Source organism: Drosophila subobscura, chromosome U, assembly GCF_008121235.1.
Source record: "Drosophila subobscura isolate 14011-0131.10 chromosome U, UCBerk_Dsub_1.0, whole genome shotgun sequence".
NCBI lineage: Eukaryota > Metazoa > Arthropoda > Insecta > Diptera > Drosophilidae > Drosophila > Drosophila subobscura.
Window position 1 is genome coordinate 5,527,459 of NC_048534.1, and position 22,607 is coordinate 5,550,065.

General features: G+C 40.5%; 4 protein-coding genes across 8 annotated transcripts; 2 read left to right on the forward strand and 2 right to left on the reverse strand.

Annotated features, from left to right (window-relative positions):
• Nucleotides 1-278: 278 nt before the first annotated feature.
• Nucleotides 279-14,398, reverse strand: LOC117900266. 2 transcript variants are annotated; one of them, XM_034810576.1, is made up of 6 exons: nt 14,228-14,398; nt 6,033-6,199; nt 5,854-5,915; nt 4,784-4,964; nt 4,387-4,619; nt 279-1,245 (listed from the first exon to the last, which is right to left on the reverse strand). In XM_034810576.1, exons 2-6 carry the CDS (start codon nt 6,050-6,052, stop codon nt 497-499), a joined length of 1,245 nt encoding a protein of 414 aa, XP_034666467.1. In that variant the 5' UTR covers nt 6,053-6,199; nt 14,228-14,398; the 3' UTR covers nt 279-496. The 2 variants fall into 2 exon arrangements, with proteins under 2 accessions (XP_034666467.1, XP_034666466.1); XM_034810575.1 differs by lacking the exon at nt 14,228-14,398 and having other exon boundaries at nt 6,033-6,396.
• A 1,689-nt stretch (nt 14,399-16,087) lies between these two features.
• On the forward strand, nt 16,088-16,565 carry LOC117900272 (anaphase-promoting complex subunit 11). Its single transcript, XM_034810583.1, has one exon. The coding sequence runs from the start codon at nt 16,273-16,275 to the stop codon at nt 16,528-16,530; it is 258 nt and encodes an 85-aa protein (XP_034666474.1). The 5' UTR covers nt 16,088-16,272; the 3' UTR covers nt 16,531-16,565.
• Nucleotides 16,566-16,607: 42 nt separating this feature from the next.
• Nucleotides 16,608-17,885, forward strand: LOC117900267 (flocculation protein FLO11). The gene has a single exon (XM_034810578.1). It carries the CDS (start codon nt 16,644-16,646, stop codon nt 17,754-17,756), a length of 1,113 nt encoding a protein of 370 aa, XP_034666469.1. The 5' UTR covers nt 16,608-16,643; the 3' UTR covers nt 17,757-17,885.
• Nucleotides 17,886-19,672: 1,787 nt separating this feature from the next.
• On the reverse strand, nt 19,673-22,558 carry LOC117900261 (angiotensin-converting enzyme-related protein). 4 transcript variants are annotated; one of them, XM_034810569.1, is made up of 6 exons: nt 22,425-22,558; nt 22,252-22,365; nt 22,038-22,118; nt 21,405-21,969; nt 20,100-21,341; nt 19,673-20,043 (listed from the first exon to the last, which is right to left on the reverse strand). In XM_034810569.1, exons 3-6 carry the CDS (start codon nt 22,092-22,094, stop codon nt 20,006-20,008), a joined length of 1,902 nt encoding a protein of 633 aa, XP_034666460.1. In that variant the 5' UTR covers nt 22,095-22,118; nt 22,252-22,365; nt 22,425-22,558; the 3' UTR covers nt 19,673-20,005. The 4 variants fall into 4 exon arrangements, with proteins under 4 accessions (XP_034666460.1, XP_034666461.1, XP_034666457.1 ...); XM_034810570.1 differs by having other exon boundaries at nt 21,405-21,966; nt 22,038-22,115; nt 22,235-22,365; nt 22,425-22,557; XM_034810566.1 differs by having other exon boundaries at nt 22,038-22,115; nt 22,235-22,365; nt 22,425-22,557.
• Nucleotides 22,559-22,607: the final 49 nt, after the last annotated feature.

Consider the following 22,607-nt stretch of genomic DNA (forward strand, 5'->3'; position numbering starts at 1 on the left):
TTTTGGTCACAAATGCTTAATAAATGTATTATTTATTTAAAAATGTGTACAAGCAAAATGGAGTAAGGTTTTCTTTTATTTGAATTGACCGCCTAGCTGGCAGCTTGGCTTACAGACCAGTGTGGCAAGGCTTCATAGGCGATGTGGCCACACTTTTAATGTAAATTTTGAATTTAAATTAGAGATCTTTACAAATGTTGTTCAAAGATAGCTTAGGAACAGCCTAAAATCAATATTTCCATACATTATTTTGTAGTAAATTAAATTTTATTTTGTTTTAATATCAATCATACATGCATAATGAAGTACAAAGTACATAACCGAATACTGAGTGAGAGTGGACAAAGGTTATAGCTTTTAAAAACAATACATTAAGTACATACATGAAGTAATCCCTTACGCAGGAGTCTACAAACTACGATAGATGCAACAAATAAGTACAGAAACACAGATTAACAATATTTTATATTTTTGCGAGTATAATTAGTTGGGATAATTAATCCACTTGCTTGCCCTCATCACGATTTCGCTTGAACGAAACGGAATGGATGAGTAGTGGCGGTAGATTTCCGCGCAGCATTTGCAGGCGCTTGCTCTTCTCCTTCTCCGGACGACGCAGCTCGTTGTTGGAGGACCCCGGGGACGTGGAAGACGTGGCTGATGGTGTCATGGAAGCCAACGAGCTGCCCGGCAGCACTTCGGAGCTCTGTGTCATGAGCATTGCGGAGCGACGGAAGTAACGCGGCATCGAGTAATCATCCTGTGTGGCCCTCGCCGCATTTGCCGTCTGAATGGAGTACAGGCTCTGCGACACGCGGTACTTCTCGATAGTCGGTGTGTCCTCGTAGTTCTTGGGCAGATTGCTGAACGAAATGAAGGGCACCTCCGGTGTCATGCTGATTTGACTGCTGTTCACAGTGCCGCTGATCGAGAATATATCCGTCTCACTGGCCGCCGATCTCACATGCATGTGCGGCACACTCTTGGCCGAGCGCAGGATACGCTTCGGTGTACTGGGATTGGGCAATAGATGGGGATGTCGATCAATAAGACGCGGACGTAGGACCACCTCCTCTATGGAATCCTCTTCTTCCTTTTCGTCCTCTTCCTTCTCCTCCTCGGCAATGGCCTCGAACTTCTTGGGCGACAAGGTCTGACTGCCCTCGGGCGAGCAGTCAGCCGAGGATGGGGCCAAAGTGAATGTGATTCGTTTCTCGGGTGATGTCTTTGCATCTGTAGCATCGCCTGGAAAAAAAGTTACACAATTACAACAAAATCGCAACTAAAGATTATCAGATAGAGCCTCATAAAAGGTTGGCCAAACAAGATAAGACCCCGAGAGTTCATGACAGATATCACAGATATGAAGAGATAATAAACAGCCCTCAGGGGGAAACCAGAAGAGCAGCCACTCGAGAAATTCCCCCTGTTTCTGAAGAATCATAACCTATAGCAACAGATATTGTTTGTATATATTAGTCGATTCTTATCTGAGTTGGGGAAAGCGAATGACAAGCCCAAAGCCATCAAATGCTGGCTGACCGCACGTAATCTTTATCTATCGGGAGTATAATGTAATCATGCTGATTCAGCCAACTTTTACGATACAAAGATTGTTGTATAACTTGTGTAAAAACAGGGGGAATCAAAGATATAAAGAAATATTAAGATAACTGAAGAAATTGATATACAAAACTATTTGTAATTAATTTCTTAGACTTTTTATAACACAACTAAAGAGCATGACTTAAAGTTCTAGAAAGCAAATTAAGGAACTCTTTTCTCTGTGTCTATGTTACACTGAAACGCACTGTTGATATGCCCCAAAAGTGGCTCACAGCCAGAACCCCTGTATGAGGGCACGTCTCAAGAAATTCAAACGTCAGAACCATAAAAATATATACAAATATATTGTATGCGTACTATATCTTGTGACGCCTTTGCGGCAATGCTCACAGTGAGCGAAAGGCAATAAAATGTGAGTTATAAATGGTGCTTTTGGCTCAGTGTACAAAAAGTCCATTCACCATTCATCGACAAAAAACGTGATGAATAGTTAAACGTCGTTAAGATTGGCATATAGTGAGTACATACATATTACATGTACGTTTAATCTATAAATACAACAAAGACCCTTGGGTACAAAAATATTCTAGGGCAACTTTTTCATTGTCTGGGCAGACAATTCCTTCGAAATGAAAGGCGAATTCTCTACTTTGTAGCTTTAAACAAACAATGTTAAATTAAGCTTAAAACTCTTTTGACTTTTTGACTCTCTTTCGATATTTAAAAAGGTTTAAGGAGTGGCTGACAGCCAATCTATACAAAAAGTTTCGCCAAGAACCCTTTGAAATTCAATAATTTCTTTACCTTTTGCTGTTAACAAAATTGAAAAACTGATTACAAGGTCTCCTGCCTCCTACCCTCTTATCTCATAATTTATTCCGCCCAAAATTCTTCTTCTGTCTGCATGGAAGCCACGAAAAATCCCTTCCCACTCGTACAGTTCTGTTTATTTGCTGTTAACATTTTTATATATGCGCTTCCGATAAGGGAATCAGAAATCAGGAATTTGACTAATTAGCTGATTCGTACGATTCGCTTTGGGTATGAGAGAGGTGTACTCCCTGCCATAATGATTGCTCAATTTGCATAAAATATGATAAACCGCTGACGAACAGCACACCGCTGCCTCCCCGCCCCAAAAAAATGATCTCCAATTGCGGCTTGCGGGTTTTATCTTTACTCCGATGCGATAACTAATGGTTGACGTACACCACGTGTGAATGGGCACCAGAACGGATACCGATACCCCCACCTAACAAATGTTAATCCAACTCCAGATGGGGAAACCGGAATCGTCGTCAGTGCGAAATAATATTGTTAATTAAACGTTGGGTCCCAGTTTTCAGATTGCATTTCGATTCTTCGTCATTGGAGGCTTTAGAAGGTGTGGAAAATTTTGTTCGACAAGAATAAGGTTAATGGCAGAGAAACGTACGGGAAGAGTACCTTTTGATATGACGTCAAAATCAGAGAAGAACTTCACACAAGGCTGTCGATAAACAGGTTCCCCAAAAATGATCTAAATTCTTCTATAAAATGCATACAACTTTTCTTGATTCTCTTCCCAAAAGATGTTCCTTTTCCGCATGATCACTCCCTAATTCCTTACATAAATCTCTCCTATTTCCATTTCCATCTATCTGTTTATATCCCACATGAAATATCATTAGGCAGAACCCTCTCCAGGCCACTGAAGTGTGTGTGTGTGTTTAATCCGATCTCAGGCAATTAGCCAGAGCTGTTGAGTAATGCCAATGCTTAACAAACAATTTCATTGTTCAAAGTGCACAAATAATCTCGCATTTTTGCTTAAAGATTCCTGAGAATAATGACTGAAAGCCAACGCAACAAAACGGTTTATTAAGTGTGTTCCAAATTACAAAACTGACCAAATTTATGGATGAAACTGGGACTGGAAGTCTTAAAGTGGTGAAAACAAGCTATTAAAAGGGCTTGTCCTTTCATTTCAAATATAAATTGAGGTCTGTAGATTTGACCAATTTTTGTATTATTTTTCAACCATTTAAACATTGAGTGCTTGCCGAATGTTGGATGATAATCTTGAAGATTACAAGGTTCTGAGGAACGTAAAGTTGGTTTCTTCCCAATCAAGAGTTGGTGTTGATTTTGTACAATTAAAACCACAACTCAGACATTATTTCGTCACCAGAGCAATGGTTAATCATTCGAATAACCTCAGTTAAAAATTCAATGAATATTCTACGATTTTATATTCAATCTATGATACCAGATATATTTCTAGCTCTGTTTCGGATCGTTATCAAATGCTGTAGTTACTTCAGTTCTCTTGTATATGAACCCAAAAAATGGTTATTATTTCTTTTCATTTTTTGTTTGTTTGTGATAAGTAAAAATTGTTTTACTCGGGGTCTTATTGAGGGACTACACATTTACAAGGTCCAACAATTAAGACTTAAATAGGATATAGTTATAGTAAACGTAAAGTATGGATACTTAGAACTCTAAAGATATAGTATGTAATACTAAAATGCCAGCCGATATATCGAATATATCGTTGTGTCTGTGTGCTGTTGCCATCGGGGACAACACTTATAACTAATTAGTTAATAATATTAAGTCACATTTTGTGTGTGTTCCGAAAGGTTATCAATCTTTGGCACAAATACTGCGAATATACACCCCACTCTGCCCAAGCGGTGTGCCCCCCTCAATTTAGATAAAACTTAACCTTCGGCACACCGCTGGACACAATGCTGCTGCTGCGTGTGCTCTTGCCACTCTTGCCACCATTGCCACCACCCAGGAGTGGGGTATGGGCACCACCATGTCCATCATTACCTTCCAGGCGACGCAGCAAGCGATCCTGATCGCTGACACGCGGCGTTGTGGGCATCTCCCGATTGGGCGAATGTATGCCAGCCAAGTAAGTCTTTGTGCTGATGCGATTCAACTTTGTGGGCTGATGATCTTGGAAGATCTGCGAATTGGCAAACACTGCCAATATCTCGGGACCCAGTGTGGGTACATTTATTTGCGTCTCGCGACGATAGTCCTCCTCATGCATCTTGGAACTAAACGGGCGAGAGAGAGCGAACAATTGGTGTGTAAATTAATAATTCAAATTATAATCCAATTGCTAATCGGTTGCCTCTCCGCAAACAATGTGCTAAATATGATCTTTGGTTGGTTTTGTGTGGTGGGAGATCCGATCGAAATTTGATCTATCAATTAGTACCTCATTAGACTCAGGCCCAGACCGGAGCTGTTTTGCCGCATTTGCGGCTGATCGCAAATCGGTTGCTGTGGCACAGTCAACGAATTATTATTGTCCGCCGTTGCTGGCTGTATGCGTCCAATGATTTGGCCATTCTTTTGAGCTGCCAAATAGTCCTCGTCGTCTTCGGGATTGTAATTGGCTGTAATGGAGAGTAAGAAGCGAACGTGATGTTAGTGGAAAAGTTTAATAGTGGAAAGATTTAAGAACTGTAATTGGTTTGACGGTTCTTGTTCCCTTATGTAATTTATGTACATACATATGTACACATTGTGCCTATTAATAGGTTTATTTAGTGATTTCATAAAACCCATTTTGTTGGATTATCCTCAGAAATAAACCTGTTTACAGACACTTTTTTAATGACTCCTAAGTGCTAGAAAGATTAGATTCCAGTCCATAAAAATACATTAAACTCATCAAACATTATCCTACGTACTATCTTTCTGTAGATTTTTATATATGTATCTGTCTATCTATCTACCCATCCGTAAATATGTAAATCCAGATTTGATTATTTTTATTATTTAAAATTCGATTCCCCATAAATATCATTCCCTTACCACCTCCCCTTTAGATACAAATCTGTTTAAACCATAACAAACTCCTGCAACTATCTTTTTTCCTGCTTTCTTTATTTACATTACATAATATGTTTACAGAAACTCAAGTTCCACTTGCATCTACAAAGCGCATAGAAACCAAACTAAATATTTGAAAAAATTCCATCAAATCTTTTTACTGCATTTTGTTGTTGTCTTTTTTGTGTGTCTTTTTTTTGCTGTCCGCACAATCTGAATCTGAAATGCCAAACACGTTAAAACGCGCAAAAATATCGTCGCATGGTGCGTTTCAAGATCTACTTTTAAATGTGTAAATGTGAGTGTGAGTGTGTACTCACATTGAGTGTACTCACTCAATCACTCACTTATGTACGTACCCTTGCCTGTGCTCCCCACCTGTATGCTACCCCTGCTGCTAAACCGTCAAATCTGATCACAATTATAGCCATAGTTTTTCGAGTGACTTACCAATTGATTCATCGTAGCAAAAGCGCTCCTCGAAGCAGTTCCAGTAGAAATCTTCCCAACAACTGCGGTTGAGGGGAGTGGGGGGTGGAGGGTAAACGCAATTTCAAATGTTAGTAAAAAAAAATAATTTGCTGTCGAGGGAAAACAGTGGCTGCAAAAATACAACAAAGTTTACTCACTTTTGACAGCAGCGGCACATTTTGTCGTCTTTTTATTTGCTTTTGTTATTTTATTTTTGATTATATCTCCGATTGTCTCTTGTGTCTTTCTTCTTTTGTTTTTTGGTGTCAAAAAGAATGGGGAATTGGTTTATTTGTCAAATGTTTTGATTAATTTGTTGTCTCTGCTAAAAGGGGGGAAATAAATTTCATCCAGATTTCAGTTGGACTGGCCTGGAATGTGCGGTGCTGCGCTCGTTTCAGTAAAAAACTCTGTGACGCCGCAGAGCGTGGAGCCGTGTCGAGTGTGTGGAGCTTTTGGGGTTTTATCGGCAAATGAAGTGTTGTTAGCGCAATATCTCGCAATTGCGGCGCTCTCCATATATCTCTCTCAAAGGTTGCCTCTCTCGTGCGTCCTCTCTGAGCAGGTGGTTAACGTGTGCGAGAGTGGAAGCGAGCGCGTGTGTGATAAAAGCAACTTGCTCAATGGGTGTCACCTTTAAAGGTGAGTGAGGCACTACCGCTCTCTCGAGGTGCCTTAAATGTGAGTTGCCCCTAGCAGCTATGGACATACATCAGCTATGGTAATGAGTATCCAAAGTAGAAGAAATCTTCAAAGGAGAATCCCCTGACAATGCCTCACACCTTATCGTATCTTCTCAACATACCTTGCGCGCGCTCATCGACCGAATGGACTGACTGCATTAACTCATCCAAAGACGAGCAACAGAGACAGCAGAGAAACGAGAGGAGAGGAAAAGAGAGGAAGACACGAATTAAATGGAAAAACGGGGAGTTTGATCGAGAGAAGAGCGTAGATCTTCAGATCGGCTCGTGTGGCATAAAGCGTGAAGGTGCGATCAACGAGAGTAGGCCAAAACGTAGAGAGGAGCAAACTACGCTTAGAGAGGGCCAGTGAGTGAAAGAGAGAGAGAGAGGGGCCGCCAATCGATCGCGCATGATAGATTACTGTCAATCGCACAGATTTGCTCTCTCTGGCTCGCTCTGCCAACTCCCTCTCAGCACGGTGGATCTCTCTCTCGCTCTTGCCGTGTGCACAGTGGGTCGGTGCCTTGAAAAAGCTTTGCCTGATTATCACTGCAAGATTTCTTTGCATAATTTATGACATTACTGATATCTTGAACCAATTTGTGTTGTTATCTCGTTGATTAACAAATGCACAAAGTTTATTTCTTATTTCTTAGACTTCACGGCATTCCTTCGAAGATTATGGGAGTTTTTCTATATAAATTTGGTTGATTTGAACTTGTTATCATTAAAAATAAATAAAATAAAGTAATTCGAGATAATTGCAAAGGGTTCAAAAAGCGCATTGTTTTGTCAAATATCGAAACAAGCTTTTTACGATAATTTTGTGCCACAATCAATCAAATTTTGTTAAGAGTAAGAGTTCATTCATTTTGTTAAACCCCCTTCCAGCTGTTATACTCATATGACTTTACTAGGGCATTTTCTTGGCCCATTTTCCTGCCACGTGTCCCACTGTAACCTGTTGCTGGATTGTGACACCTGTCGCCCAACAGTTTTTCCTCTATGTGTGTCTGTGTCTGAGCGATGGGACTGGTTGTTGCGTTGCTGTTGTTGTTCCTGTAATTGAAACTTTATTTTTTAAACCATCCATCCATGCACCATGCACACTCTGGCACGAATACACACTCGTGCTCTCATAGAGATAACCGTAACAGCGGTGGTGCTGCCTTGTCTACCCGGGTTTACTTAACGCTTTTTGAACGATAAGCGGGTCTGTCTGCAAATTGAGGCCACAACATTACCTCCCCTTCCCACCTATTGAAAGAGGGAGAGGTGTGAGAAGGGCTTTCAGCTTAAGCATACTTTTAGGCAGTGCTTGAAAGATCTTAAGATTCGGAATATTGATAACATTTCCGCCGTTTTTTATGGCAAATGATCAGGCAACACGTTTCTTATCGGCTTTATACGCTTTGCAGAACTCTTATCGAACGATTGCTAATTGATTTTTAATGATTGCAAATTGATAAACGGATTTAAGCAAAACAAAGAGGTGCAGAGAACTGAAATTCTTACAAAAATCAAGTAGAAGAAATAACCAGATCTCTGAAATTGTTTACTCTTTGTTTTTTCCTTAGAAGACATCTCTTTGGTTGGGTTTATCTATCAAGTTCATACTAGGAACCTAATCTCTAGAGTGCAGATAAAGTTAATGCTTCTTGGTGTTATTTTCAGTGGATTTTTTCGGAGGTGCGAAAGCCAATATTTACCCCACTGTAAGACCAAGAGATCTTTCAGCACCTAAATTCGACAACAACAAAAACTGTGCTGAAAAGTTCAAAGATCACACGGCGAATCATGTGAGTGTGTCGCTGGCAACGACAAATCGATCAATTGATTGTCTGCATGACTTTGCAGAGAGCTTTCGACGACAGTTGTTGAATTGAAAAGCGACTCAACATCACAACACTCAATGAAGTTCATGTGATTGAAAAGTGGCTGGATCGAGTGGGTATTCAAAGTATAGGCATCGAAAGGGTATAGGATAGGGCATTCATGCCCGTACCGTACCCTAATTGTGAATATCAATTGAGTTTCACTGAAATGAATAGCATTCATTTTGTGGTTTTTGTGACCATTTTCTGTTGTTACACGTTAATGCAATTTGTTGATGTTTACACGTTTTGTGCGTGAAGTTTATTTCAAACTGATTTCGAGGTGTTATATAAGCCATAGCAAGGGCATATTCAAAGGTTTTGTGGTGCCTTGATTATATTTGATTTCTGTACATCTAAAAGTCCATACAAAAGTGTAATTTCTTGTGCTTTTTGTTCAGATTATTCATATTTATGGATCCAAGAGCCAAAAGTAAATAAAATATTTACTGAATATTATAAAAAAATACTTGATAGATTATCTTCAAAATTAATGATCAAGATTTAGCATTATTTCAAACCAGAATTAAATTCATAGAAGCAAAGTAGTTGGTAACCTTTGTCACTCTTTTTTAAACATAGTTAAAAACAGTTTTAAACACTTCTAACACTTAAGAGTGTACCTCAAAATGCTTGGCTATGGCTTCAAACATACCAAAGGGCTAAAGAATTCCAGCCACGCCAACTGTCAAGGCAATGCCTCAAACCTGTTTACAATTACAATGGATATTACATACTTTTTTCTCTGCTAAGGCTATCACTAAGACCTGTTTCTATTCACTTGGAGAACTGTGTACATATTCTTAGAAAATGTGTACCTTAACCAGCGCATCGTAAAGTGGATCTGTTTTAAGAAAACACAACCCAATGGGGAGTTAAAAATCCAACTTGACATTAATTGTGATTTGCCATGAATCAAGTCAATCAACTTTTAGCCACAGTCAGCTGGAACAGAGCAAATAATTGTAATTACTACCCTATATAGTAGCACTCTGCCTTGTCCGATCCACCTTTATTTAGAAAATCCCGACCGAAACTCGACAGAAATGAATCAGCGAAAAACTTTGTCAAGTACAAAAAAACCTGTCATATTATTTGGCCATTTACTACGCTCTCTTTTGGCCTTTGAACTGGCCCATAAACGGCTCAGCTCAGCTCTACTCTGCCCTGACAATATAAATCGCATGCCACACACACAGCTAACATTTTTTGCTAACGTATAACTTCCGCACGAAAGTACAATATTAAAATCGGTGAACAATGGGCAATCGGATTACAGTGTATAATTTCGAGTCACTCAAGCGCGGCATGCAATGCGGTGAATTCTTTCATCAACAAAATAATCCAAATACAAAATAATAATAAACCGGGAACGAAAGCAAAAGCTATTCCGAAATCAAATCAAATTTATGTGGGATATCTGAAACGATATTTGGGTTTTTTTCGGGCATGAAATTCCCAAAGGTTGGGGGCTTAAAATAGATTCAAAAATTCTCATGGGTACAAAATCGGAACCCATTCGATTCGTATTTTATGAGCGATTTAATGCCCTTTTTGAGACCCTCTACCGTTAATAATTATCATAATTAATAGAGCTATCAAAAAGTCATCTCTTGCTTTTGGAAAATCACTGGAAAAATTTCATTTCCTTCCACATAAATCAAGAAATTAATTTAGATTTATGGTCAGTCAGAATGTAAGCTCATCTTGATGCAGTTTTGATAGAATTTCCAGCTAATACTTTAATTTCTTATTGCTTTTGCTTTTATAATTGTTTTTATGCCCGTCAGCCGCCATCGTACGGCCCCCATCAAACACCTCCCTGCACCATACACTCCCACTATATAGTAGGTATAATATTATGGCAACAAAACAAGTTTTGTGGCTGTAGGGAGTATAAACGGCACAAATGAACATTATCTAGAATCTCTCACTGGAAAATCACCGAAAAGTAAAGACTGACGAAGAAAAAAAAAACATTAAATTAACTCACTCTCGTGAGTGGCAAGAGGGAGAAACATCTATTGTGCGCGTATATCAGCTTGATCTTCTCCATAACTATTTATTATTCCATTTTATAGTGGGTTTTCGCTAAGTAGATATTCAAATTGAGTTCCCACTAGAAACATTTTTGCTGCGGGGCTTCAATGGAGTGTCAGAACTTTGTTTGAAAGATAAATCAACATTTTTTTTCATCTAAAAAGATGGGGCTCTTAATGTAAAACTCTTAGCTATTTACTTGAGTACTTTTTGTCATTATTTACTGCATTTTGAGAGTCTTCAGTAGTGCCCCTCGCCCGCTACTGCCTGGAATCTGCGTATAAAAATCTTCAAGAGTAGATGCTAAAGATCTTCCCATCTTTCTTCCCCTTACAATATGAACGTTCGATTCCCAAGAGTGGCAACGATTTCCCCTGCTCGATTGATTATTTATTTATTGATTTAAACGTCTGTAAGTGTAAATTACAATAGTTCGGCAAATGAAAACGTTCACACGCCACTGGCAATTCAATATTTGCTTATGTGACTGGCTTCAGAATTTTCAGGTCAGTGCAGACGGAGAGTGCCGGAGTGGTAGGAGGGAAGGTGTCATTAACCGCTGGCCAGTTTTGGCTCCCCCCGGTTCATGGTAATACTTTGAAGCGAACAGACGACATGTAGCGTGCAATGGCCTCGTTTTAGGCCTGTGACAGGCATCAGGCGGCATCAAGAGACATAAGACATCGCGTTTCGAGTGGCTTGTATTTCGATCAAGTTTGAGTTTGTGCTGCATTTGCAATCGAGTTTCAGTGTTCCACGCAATACCCGCATGCCCCTTCCCCACTTGGCATCAGACTCTACTTTGTGCAACTGCAGATTCTTGTTCTCATATATATCGAGTGTAGATACATATGTACATACATCATATTTTGAGAACACACACGCTCTGCGCTCTCTTGTTGATCTTTCGAATTAGTATCTCAAGCGTAATGGAGCTTGCAAATGTTTTCGATTCGTGCCCCCGACAATTTGTTAACATTTCATATCAAAGCGTATGATCGCCAGAAAAGCAAACAACAAATATACTAGTATCTATCCATCTATTAATCAATTTTGGAAAAATGGGGTTTCCAATTAATTGAGAGGAAAATTTGTAACTTTCATAAATGGCACCTAAATTAAGAGGTTTTGAAAAAGGAGTGAGGTAAATAAAGTTTGAGTTCCACAAACTGTGCTGTAGGACCAGAAATAATGGAATTATCTTATGATAAATTCCAGTCATGAATCAATTTCTAAGAATACTTCCTTTCAAAGTTTATTAACTATTCTATAATTATTACAAAAACATTTAAAGTTCATCGTTGCATAAAAACGAGCCATAAATTTCCATTGAAATACGCTCTCTCTATATCTCTCTATCACCTTGTTGTTTCTACAACCCATACCGTAATCAACTAACTTGAGTACTTGCTGGGGAACCCTGTACAACCCTCAAGTCATTGCATTCTCCAATGTTCTTCAGAGATAATGCCAACCGATTACAACCGATAAAGGTCTCTCTCTAAATTGGTTACCTTGAATACCTTGTAAAACGGAAAAGATTACTACAGAATCCATTCCCACGAAATTATATTCCCTTTGTGTACATATATTGTTTTTTATGCTTTATGAATGAATTGTAGACAATCCTCTCGGATGCGCTTTAATCGGTTTTCATTTTTCTCATCGTGAGTGCTTTTTACAGTTCCGCGTTTGTGTTCTCATCTCTGTGCGCGAGAGTATTCTCAGGTGAGTGACTCATGGGTGTTTTATTGGTAATTATACATTTATTGAAATCATTCATTCAGTGCACGTCTCATTTGTGGAGGGATACTTCCTTAATATGAATGTACTTTGCATGCACTCTTACTCTCTTTGAAATCATTTTTTACTTCAATTTTGTATCAGTAATCACTTGATTGTTCCATGGCTAAAGCTTTAAAGATAAATACGTACGTCAACAGGTAAGCGATTGCCGAAACCGGGAACTTGTCGATAATTCAAGTCGTCCGACACATGTCCAAACATCCACCTCCATGTCGTCTGACGAACTTCATTTTTGGAGCTTACTACGTATTAAATATGTACATATGTATGTTTGTACATACATATGTATGTACATAGTATGTGTGTTTTTCGGTCTATCCGATAACAGATAAGATATGGGGTGAAAGGAAGAGTAATTTAATCGCTGGGATCAACCAAACATTCATACATATGTACCATGTAATCAATCAATTTTGGTTAAAAGAGAAGGGGAAAACTATTAGCGATACTCGGGATATCAGTGAACTTCTTTGATGGAGGTTACACGTGGTGTTGCTATTCACCTCTTATTCTCTTATTCCCCATTTGCGATCAATAGAAGATGTTTAGAGATTTTCTTGCAATGTACCCTTAACTTTCTTGACTTATTTTATCTGCTTTTCAGAGCAAGTTTTTGCCACAAAGGACAGTTTCAGAAATCAGAATCATTTATTGAATCACCGAATCAGAGGAATTCTAAGCGATTTCCAAGAACTGTAATTCGATGAGTCAATGATTATGGGGAGCTGGCAACCAAAGCTCTACGTATCTATCCTCAATAAATGTTTTATTTTTCTTTTCTTAAAACCAGTTGAAGTGTTAAATTATCCGTATATGTGTTTGAAAATTCGCATCTTTCATAATTGTTTATTTATTAGCATCATTTTATGGACGCGAGACACATGACAAGGCAAGACAAATCAAAGCGAAAATCCGCAATTCGTTGAACGCAATTCAAATGAAATTTCGCATTTCATTTGTAATCAAAACACAGACACACTGCAGAAAAAATTGGATAGTCAAAAATGGCCATAAATAATTCATAGAAAATATTATTAATTCCCATTAAAATGGAATATAAATTACTAAAACAATTTCCAAATTTTTTCTTTGTTTCTTTCAGTGTATGTACATATGTAATTGTTTCTCAGAATTCGAGAAAATGCAGGGGAAAACCAAAACCGGAACACCGCACAAGAGAAGAATCTCCTTGGAAGGCAAGCAACGGTTATTTCCTTTCCAAGAGAGCCGCTCTCCACACAATTGTTACAGGACAGAGAGGGATAGAACGAAAGAGAGAGAGGGAGTGAAAACAAAAGCCAAAAGGACAGGGGGTGGTACCGCAAGAGGAAGAGAGGATAGGGGATATTTAAGGCTGCCAGAGACAAAAAGAGAGAGCAGTGCAATAAACTGCAACATAAATTCTTATGCTAAATATTTGCTCACACAGAAAGAAGCTTGGAGTAAGGGGGGACAGCGAGATCACTGAGAGAAGGCGGGGGACACTCGCTTTGCTGTTGCTGTTGTTGTTATTCTTGGAATATCAAGCGGGGCTCTTGCCACCTCAGGGTCAACAACGTGTTGCACAGTGTATTCGCACTCTGTTTTGGGGATTGTATGTTTATATGTATGTATGTATGTATATTTGTGTGTGCGTCTGTGTTGGGGTAATTCAAGTGCGTTTTCAATTACAGGTTCTAAAAAACGTTGTTGTGTTGTGTTTTTTGTTGTTTTTAAATAAACTTTTGTTGTACTCGTACTCGTATTAGTATGTTTTTATTTAACTCACTCTCACAAGGCATTCACTTTTTTTTTTTTTTTTTTTGCACGTTTCTCCTTTGAAGACTCCTTTCACACACACTTCTTGTTGTTGTTCGGTGATTATACAACTTTCAAACACGTCCCTTTTGCAGGTACTTTCTTTTTTGAACAATTCGTTATGCTCAGGACTTGAATAACTCTTTATACTTGATGTGTTAATTGATGATTTATTCCCGGGGCACAGAATAAAACTTAGACACGATCGATCGCGTCGCACGTCGCGATATTAATAACAAAACAAAAAGCTCTTCGATTGAAGCCAGCACACGAGCACACGACACGTCTGTCCGGTTCAGCAATCGTCGTTGAAATCAGCGACCGAAGCGACAATAACTTCAGCACTGCCTCCACAAAAGAGAGGAGCACTGGGGAGCATAGCATGGGAGCATATAAAGCTTTAGGAAGTTGCCCGAGACACGGCATGGCGCTTATTGATTAAAGATCTGACCTAGGGCCTGACCTATCCGCTGGCGTTTGTCAAAATGTCGACATTTATGCGCGGCTGTGACCATGATAATGAAATCAAAGACTTACCTCAGCCAAAACATTAGTATTCTGCAAGCGGGGGGGTCTTCTCTGCTTTACAACACACCACATTAATCTCAGGATATATTTATTCACTTCCGCGTCGTCGCGTTTTATATTTAAGCAAAATTTATTCACTCTTCTTCGCATATTACTTTGCTTATTCGCGAAACTTAAAATATTTGCCGCTTTAATGTTGGTGCTGGAAAACGGTAGTTCAAGCCCCGTCCATAATATCGCTGTCTTTTTCCTACATATGAACGATATATCGTTTGAGAGGAAAAGTTGGCTATAAAAGTTTAAAAAATGCATTAACCTCATTTAAAACGACGAATGATTGGCATTTATTATTGTTTTTTTGGTATATTCTGTGTAGTCTCGCAAAATTATTGTAATATTCAATGAAATGAGCAGAAGGTGTTCACATGTCTAAATTGAGGGGCCTAAGTGGGCTTTCCTTTGCTCCTCGGTATATTTCCGAGGGTCTGTCGGTATATAATTATGCGGTCAAACTCTGACCGTTTCGACGCACAAAAGCATTTCCCTGACATTAAACTCACTAACCACAAAGCGCGCGCAGTAAATAATTTCAAAGTAAATTATGTGATAACAAATTTATAATGTGAAAATTGTGACGCGCGGCACTTCTATTTTACACCACTTTATGTTACAGGAACATAAAATATACTGAAAATTATATTTCAGTCATACCTATTAATATCAGCCTAACATTTTTATTTATTTATTATTATTTATTTATATATTTTTATAATTTTAAATTTGTTTTATTTTAAATTTGTTTTAATTTTTATTTTTAATTGTTTTTTATATAGTAACTAGAAGAACTAGGTATTTTAAATTTATATTTTTAAAATCAACAATAAGAGTTATTTTTGGTTTTAAATTTAAAAGTTGGAAATTAGAGTTATTCCGTAACTTTTATTTTAAAAGTTGAAAATAAAAGTCAAATTGATTATCCTTTGAAATGAGTGGTGTGTTATCAATAAGGTATGTACATATGTATGTTCTTGATCCTTGAGCGAATACCTTTCAAGTTATACATCGCAAGTCCTTTAAGGACGAATATTAAGGATTTTACTATTTACCTTTAAATTTAATTTTGAGCTTTCATAATTTGTTGGCATAGGTCAGTCATTGTGTTTCAACAATTCTCAGATTGCAATTTTAACTTTAAAACTTATAACAGTTATATGTATATCTCTGCTAAAAACTACATATGACTAGGGTTGTCAAATATTTAAAAAATATCATGGTTTTTTCCTTTAAAACACGCACAGACTTGTTCACAGTACGAAAATCGTCCAACAGTACAGTATACTGTATTTATTTATTTAGATTTTGTGGTTAGTGATACTGTGGTTAGTTACCAGACATAACTTATCCAAAAAATATCGCAGCAAAATATCACGATATAAATATACTTTTACTTTGAAAAATATCGATATATTGATATTTTGATATATTTTCGACAACCCTACATTTGACCTATTTCAGGCGAATCGAAGAAAAAAAACAATATTTTGCGAAAAAGAAACACGAAGATTGCGACAGCATTCGTTTTTATCAGTCACGGACACAATAGTTTAAATTCGCGGACATTGCAGCAGATACAGATACATATTCCAGTGCAAACCAATGTGCGCAAAATGAAAGTAACAATCAAGTCATGGACGGGAGTTGCAACTTGGCGTTGGATAGCGAATGATGAGAATTGCGGTATTTGTCGCATGTCCTTCGAGAGCACTTGCCCAGAGTGTGCGCTGCCCGGTGACGATTGCCCCCTAGTGTGGGGTGTCTGCTCCCATTGTTTCCACATGCATTGCATTGTCAAGTGGCTCAACTTGCAACCATTGAACAAACAGTGTCCCATGTGCCGCCAAAGTTGGAAATTCAATATACACTAAGCTAAGAAAGGAATCGGGAGGAGGACACGAGAGAGAAACAAGCGCAAAGCTATAGCATAATACCAATACCAAGACGAAGACGAAGAAGAGTTCCAAATCGAAAACCCAACCAAATGATGGACAACAGCGATCCTCAACAGCATCCACAGCTTTCGCTGAGTGGTCTGCCTCCACTGCCAAAAAGTCTGAGCTCTGCCGCCGCCGCAGCTGCTGTAGCCACCGCCCCACATCAACAGCACCACACATCTACATCCCACTTGGCCTCGCCGGCGGCGAGTGTGGCCGCTTTAAGTGCCGCCGCTGGGGACCTCTATTTGGGTCCCTCCACATCGGCGGCAGCGGCCAGGAATCGCAGCTACAACGGTCATCATAGTCAGCGCCATGGCAGCCTCTCCTCCACCCAGGAGTCGCTCAGCGATAGGGAGTCGGTGCACAGTCGCGCCTCCTCCACACACAGTGCGGGTCCGGGTGTGGCATCCGGAAGTCAACAGCACACGCCCACTAACAGCTCGAGCAGCACTGGCGCCTCCTCGTCGACGATCGACAACCAGTTGGCCATACTCCGGCGCGAAATGTACGGCCTGAGGCAGTTGGACTTGTCGTTGCTGTCGCAGTTGTGGGCCTTGAACGAGTCGATACAGGGATTTCGGGTGTTTCTGCAGGAGCAGGATGCAATGTCGCCGCCTTCGCGTTCGCGTACGCCCTCCGATGCCAACTCATTGTCCTCGGACGAGGATGATGGCTCCTATGCGCCTGTGGTGGGCCCGAAGCTGACGGATCCGCCGGTGGCCAGGGCCATGGCCTCGCCTGCGGCAAGTGGGGGGCTGCCCACAAAGCTGGCCACGGGTTCGACCACATCCCATGCATCAACCAGCTCGACATCGGGGACATCTGGCTCCTCGTCCGCTGCCTCATCGATGGGCAAGCATCAGCAGTTGCAGCAGCAGCAGGCGGCGTCCCACTATCATCAAAGGCCGGCACCACCACCCGCACCACCTGCACAGCACAAGGCGCATCCTCAGCTGCCACGCATCCTGCAGCAACGCATGAGGCAGGCACCGCCACCGCCACCACCGACAAGAGTCAAAGGTAGCGGGGGTGGTGGTGGGGCGAGCAGCAGTAGCAGCAATCACAGCATTAGCAGCGTCACCCAACATCATGCCCATCCACATCCACATCCACACGCCCATCCTCATCCACACGCCCATCACTCGCGGCCAGTATGACAAAACCCGTTCTTGGACTAAACTGGAGTCCAAGAACACAACCGAAAGGCCGATGATGCATACATTTCGCAAGAAAGGGTCAATTAGACGGATGAAAATATCTTCAAGAGTCAATTCAAAATCCAAAAAGAAAAGGAACCCACACACACCACACACACATCTCAAACAAAGCTTGCCATTGCTCCTCCTACTCCTCCATTTCGTTTTTTGATATTATAGCGAAACGAAAGGAAAAACAAAAAGAAAACCCAGATGAAGAATCAAACAAACAAACAAAATAAAAATGTTTACAAATGAAGCGCGAGAACTTTTCAAACGTTTAATATTAAACACAAATTGTTTTCAATAATAATCTCTAAGTAGTAAAGGATAAGATCCTTAATATACATCTATTGTATTACTCGATTTGTATAAACCTAAACGTAACGCTTAACGCAAAAGAAAAGAAAAAACAAAGAATTTCCCGCATCGAATTCATAGGAACCTAGAACTGCTATTTATTTGAGTTTTTTGTTCGATTGCCTACAAAATACTAGCTAAAAACTAAAAAAAAAAAAAACAAATCGTTCCAATTCCAGTTAGCACTAACCAAAACTAAACTCTTGGCCTAAATATTTATATAGACACGCGCGTGGATCTATGATTATCTATGATATGATTTGATAGCCCCTCCCCACTGTCCCACTGTTAATTCTTAAAGATTATACATATAATATAGTATATATTGTATCTGTATCTCAAGCAAAAAAAAGAAAAGAAAAAACCTAGCTGATCTTACTGTTAGTCCAATAATCCTATCATTAGAACACCCAACAAACATCCAAGACATTTACATGTAAAGCTCAAGTATTGAAGCCAATTCCCCCGAGCATTTGTACAGTGCGTTATGCGTCTATAAAGGCAGTTTCATTTACATACTCTACTCATATCACCTATCCATTCAAATACTTGAAGTTTTATACCAAAAATCGACTGATTTCGAAATATTGAGTTGTTCGAGTGCATTTCTCTGACAATTTTCTTGAACCTTTAACTGCCTTTAGGTCACAAAACGCACTGTACACACACCAATTATATACATATATACAATTTTTACCATATAAAAGGTTTAGCAATACTATGGGGTTACTTCCTATAACGCATACAACAAGAATCACGCGGGATTTACATATTTAATACCTAATCGAACAAAATTTAACAAATTTCCAATATTTATTGTTAGCTCTTAGCTTCTATGTTTTACCTAACAAAAAGAAGAACCAAAAAAATTCTACACTAAACAATTGGAAAAACTATTTGGAAATCGGATAACCAACCACACTCACACATAACTTTCATTCGACTCACATTTTCTTTATTTTGTATTCATTATACAATTCTAAAGGAGACTAAAAATCAAAAAAGGAAAACAAATCGAAGGCAAACATCGGCTAACATCGGCATACAAAATATATACAACTGCAGCACAAAACGTGAAATTCCAATATTGAGTACAGCCTTTGAATAGCTTTGCTTATGGGATAAATCGAGGGACTTTGACATTTTCTTTGTAACATTTTGAGCGTGGAAGAGAGTCCTTCATTTATCTGAGTATTTATGATATATTTTGAGGCATTAGAAACAAAAGTACTTCAAAGAATACTCGTTTGTAATTATAGATATTTCATCTACAAAATATAAGCCTTAAAATTTATTTTTTAAATATCCTTTTAAAATCCTTCCGCTGGGAAAAAATTTCTTGCATGGTATAATTCGCCGACCACCCTACAAGCCAAGCTACTCAAAGGTTTTTCCTCATCCAATATACAACTTTGAGATGAACTTTTGAATGAATACCTACAAATGCTGTGTACAAAAAATGCAAGCATAATATCGAAAATTTACACTGAAATATGAAAGATATATACAACTTTGTGTCGAATAAGATAAATGATTTTTTAATTGCAAAATGAGATGACACACACGACAACATAATTTATATATAAAATTGAATTCTTTGTTTTCCGAATGCAACAAGAGATGGAAACGGATAGATAGCATGAGTAGAGAGGTAGAGGACGATGTTGATGATGAATGATATCGTTATAAAGTGTATTATGTAATGGCAAATTGAATAGTAATGGAAACGAAAGAAAAACGATACGAACGAATCGATACAATAAATATCAATTTAAATATCAATCGGATTGCTGTCATGTATAATTAATTACAAAAGCTGATTTGTTTGTCAAGTCTAAATATCTTTAGGTCTAAGTGCTAAACTGGCCGCAGCAGTCGGAGGGAATCTCTGCAAGGATATAGACACATTATAGACACAATCAAAAAGGAACTCTCCCAACTTACTGTTCGTCTCGCCCCAGCCCAAGGGCACGCCCAGTCGACTGTTTTCCTGCTTGAGCCATTGGTAGAGCGGATCAAAATACTCCAAAAGGGCGGACGTGTCCATTTCCGTTTCGCCTGTAAACTCCTGCAGGACAACCTTCCAGTGCAGCGAGCTGCCGTGCGACAGGAACTTGCTCAATGCACGTCCCGCCTCCTTGCTGCCAAAGATGTCGCAATTGTCCAGGGTGCGGCGACTGTCGTTGGGCGCATACTGTCCGGCCAGGCTGCAGAGAGCCTTGTGGAACTGGAACTGAAAGATGTGGGCGGCAAAGTAGCGCAGATACTCGACGTCCGCATCGATGTGGTACTTGGCCGGCGGATCAAAGTCCTTGTCCGTACGTGGCACAGGCGGCTCAACGCCACCGTATTCGGATCTCATTTGCCAGAAGCCGCAGTTCCATTGCGGTTCCTCGATTTCGTTGCGGAATACAGCATAACGATATTTGTCCATGGTATAGCCAAAGGGCAGGAACACAATCTTCGAGAGGGCCTGTTTGAACAGCTCGTTGATGCGACTCTTCTCGTCCAGTCGCCCACTGTCGGTCAGGCCAATGGTCTTCAAATGTTTCGCCGACATCACCGACAAGGCAATGACATCGCCAACAGCCTCGTGGAAGCCGGGATTGGGTGCACCCCGGAAGACAGCCGGCTGCTGCTCATATTGCAGATAGTACTGGATGTGTCCCAGCTCGTGGTGAACCACAAAGAAGTAGTGCATGTCCACCTCTGTGCACATTTTGATCCGCACATCGCTATCCTGATAAAAGTCCCAGGCGGAGGCGTGACAAACCACCTGACGGTCGTCGGGTCGGGTAAGCAAACTCAGATTCCAGAAGCTTGGCGGCAAGGCACGCATGCCCAAGGACTGGAAGTACTGGTCGCCCAGCTCGAATAGCTTCTGCACCGTGTAGTTCTGTTGCACCATCGAGGCTTTGATGTCCACAAAGGGTTTCTCCGGATACGGCGTAAAGAGATCAATGACCTCGTTCCACGACTGGCCCCACATGTTGCCCAGCAGATGCATGGGTATGTTGCCCTCGGCGGGTACCACATCCTCGCCATAGTGCTGACGCAGTCGGTACCGCACATAGCCATGGATCTGCCTGTAGAAGGGTAGCAGCTGCTTGAAACTCGCATCCAACTGTCGTTCAAAGTCGGCATCCTCATAGAACTGCACCCAGTAATCGGCATACGAGCGATGATCTATATAAATAGAATTTAAGAGGTCAGACGGCAGGTTATCGGGCGGGCGGACCGAACACTCACCGTTTAGTCGAGCCGCCTTGCGTGTGAGGCGCACGTACTCGGCAAAGTTATCTTTCTGTGTGGTGCCAGCCTTGTCGTGCCACTCGCGCCAGTACCAGGCCAGCTCGGCAGGATCCCGGCTATTCGAGAGACGCTCCTGAATGTGCGGCTCCAGCGACAGCGAGCAGTCGCTGCGATTCGTATAGGAGCACACATTGGTGGTGGCATAATTCGACTGCATTGAGCTGATGGCATTTTGCAGGGCCAGATAATCGTCAGGATCGAGGGCAGATGCTCCCATCTTGGACAGGTGGAGTGCCTGCCTGCGTACGTCTGCATCCTCGGACTGCGTGTAGTCGGAGGATTTGATTTTCTCAGCCAGCTGCTTATTTTGTACAGCGTTCCGCGCATAGACAGCAATCATGGCCTGGCGATTCTCATCAGTCACATTGGTGTTGTAGGTGTAGCTGGCTAGGTATTCCTCGTGGTAGCGCTGGCGCAGCAACTCATTTTCACGCTCAAAGAAGAGACGCGCATCCAGGGTGGATGCAGAACAGCTATTACCCTCAGCTAGCGCTTCAGGCTGCTGGAAAACGATTCAAAATATCATAAGGTGGTACACAACGGAGTCCTCTATGGCGTGCTTTAACTTACCCACGCTGCAAAGACCAATAGAAGGGACAAAACCCAAATCACTGGCATTTTGGCCATTTTAATCCAATGTCCACTGCTTTTTTGGCGTAAATCCACTGCCCACTGCTTCTCGTGGCGGGAATTATACTGTTCACTGCTTCTTTTGGCGCAAATCCTTTGCTAAATTGGCGGCGTCCACTGCTCTTCTGACGGGAGTTCACTTTTCACAGCTTTTCTTGGCGGCAATCCACTGTCCACTGCTTCGCTGGGGCAAATGAACTGTTTCGTCTGCTGCTTTGTGGCCGCCAGTGCCAGCACAAAACAGGGGCTCTGTCTTATCAATCGAAGCCTGCTACTTTGCACTTTGAATTTATTATACAAATAATTAATTATTGTACACAAACTTACCTAACACAGAGAACAACAAGTCCAGAGATAGCTCTATGTTTCTTCTGCCTCCAGCTGCGGGGAGCGTTTAAATATTTGAACCCACCGGGAACTGCTTTTATTACTGTATTCAAAGCACATTCACACAGACACACACACACACACGGACGCACGCCTGCAGTGCATGCTTTATATCGATATTAT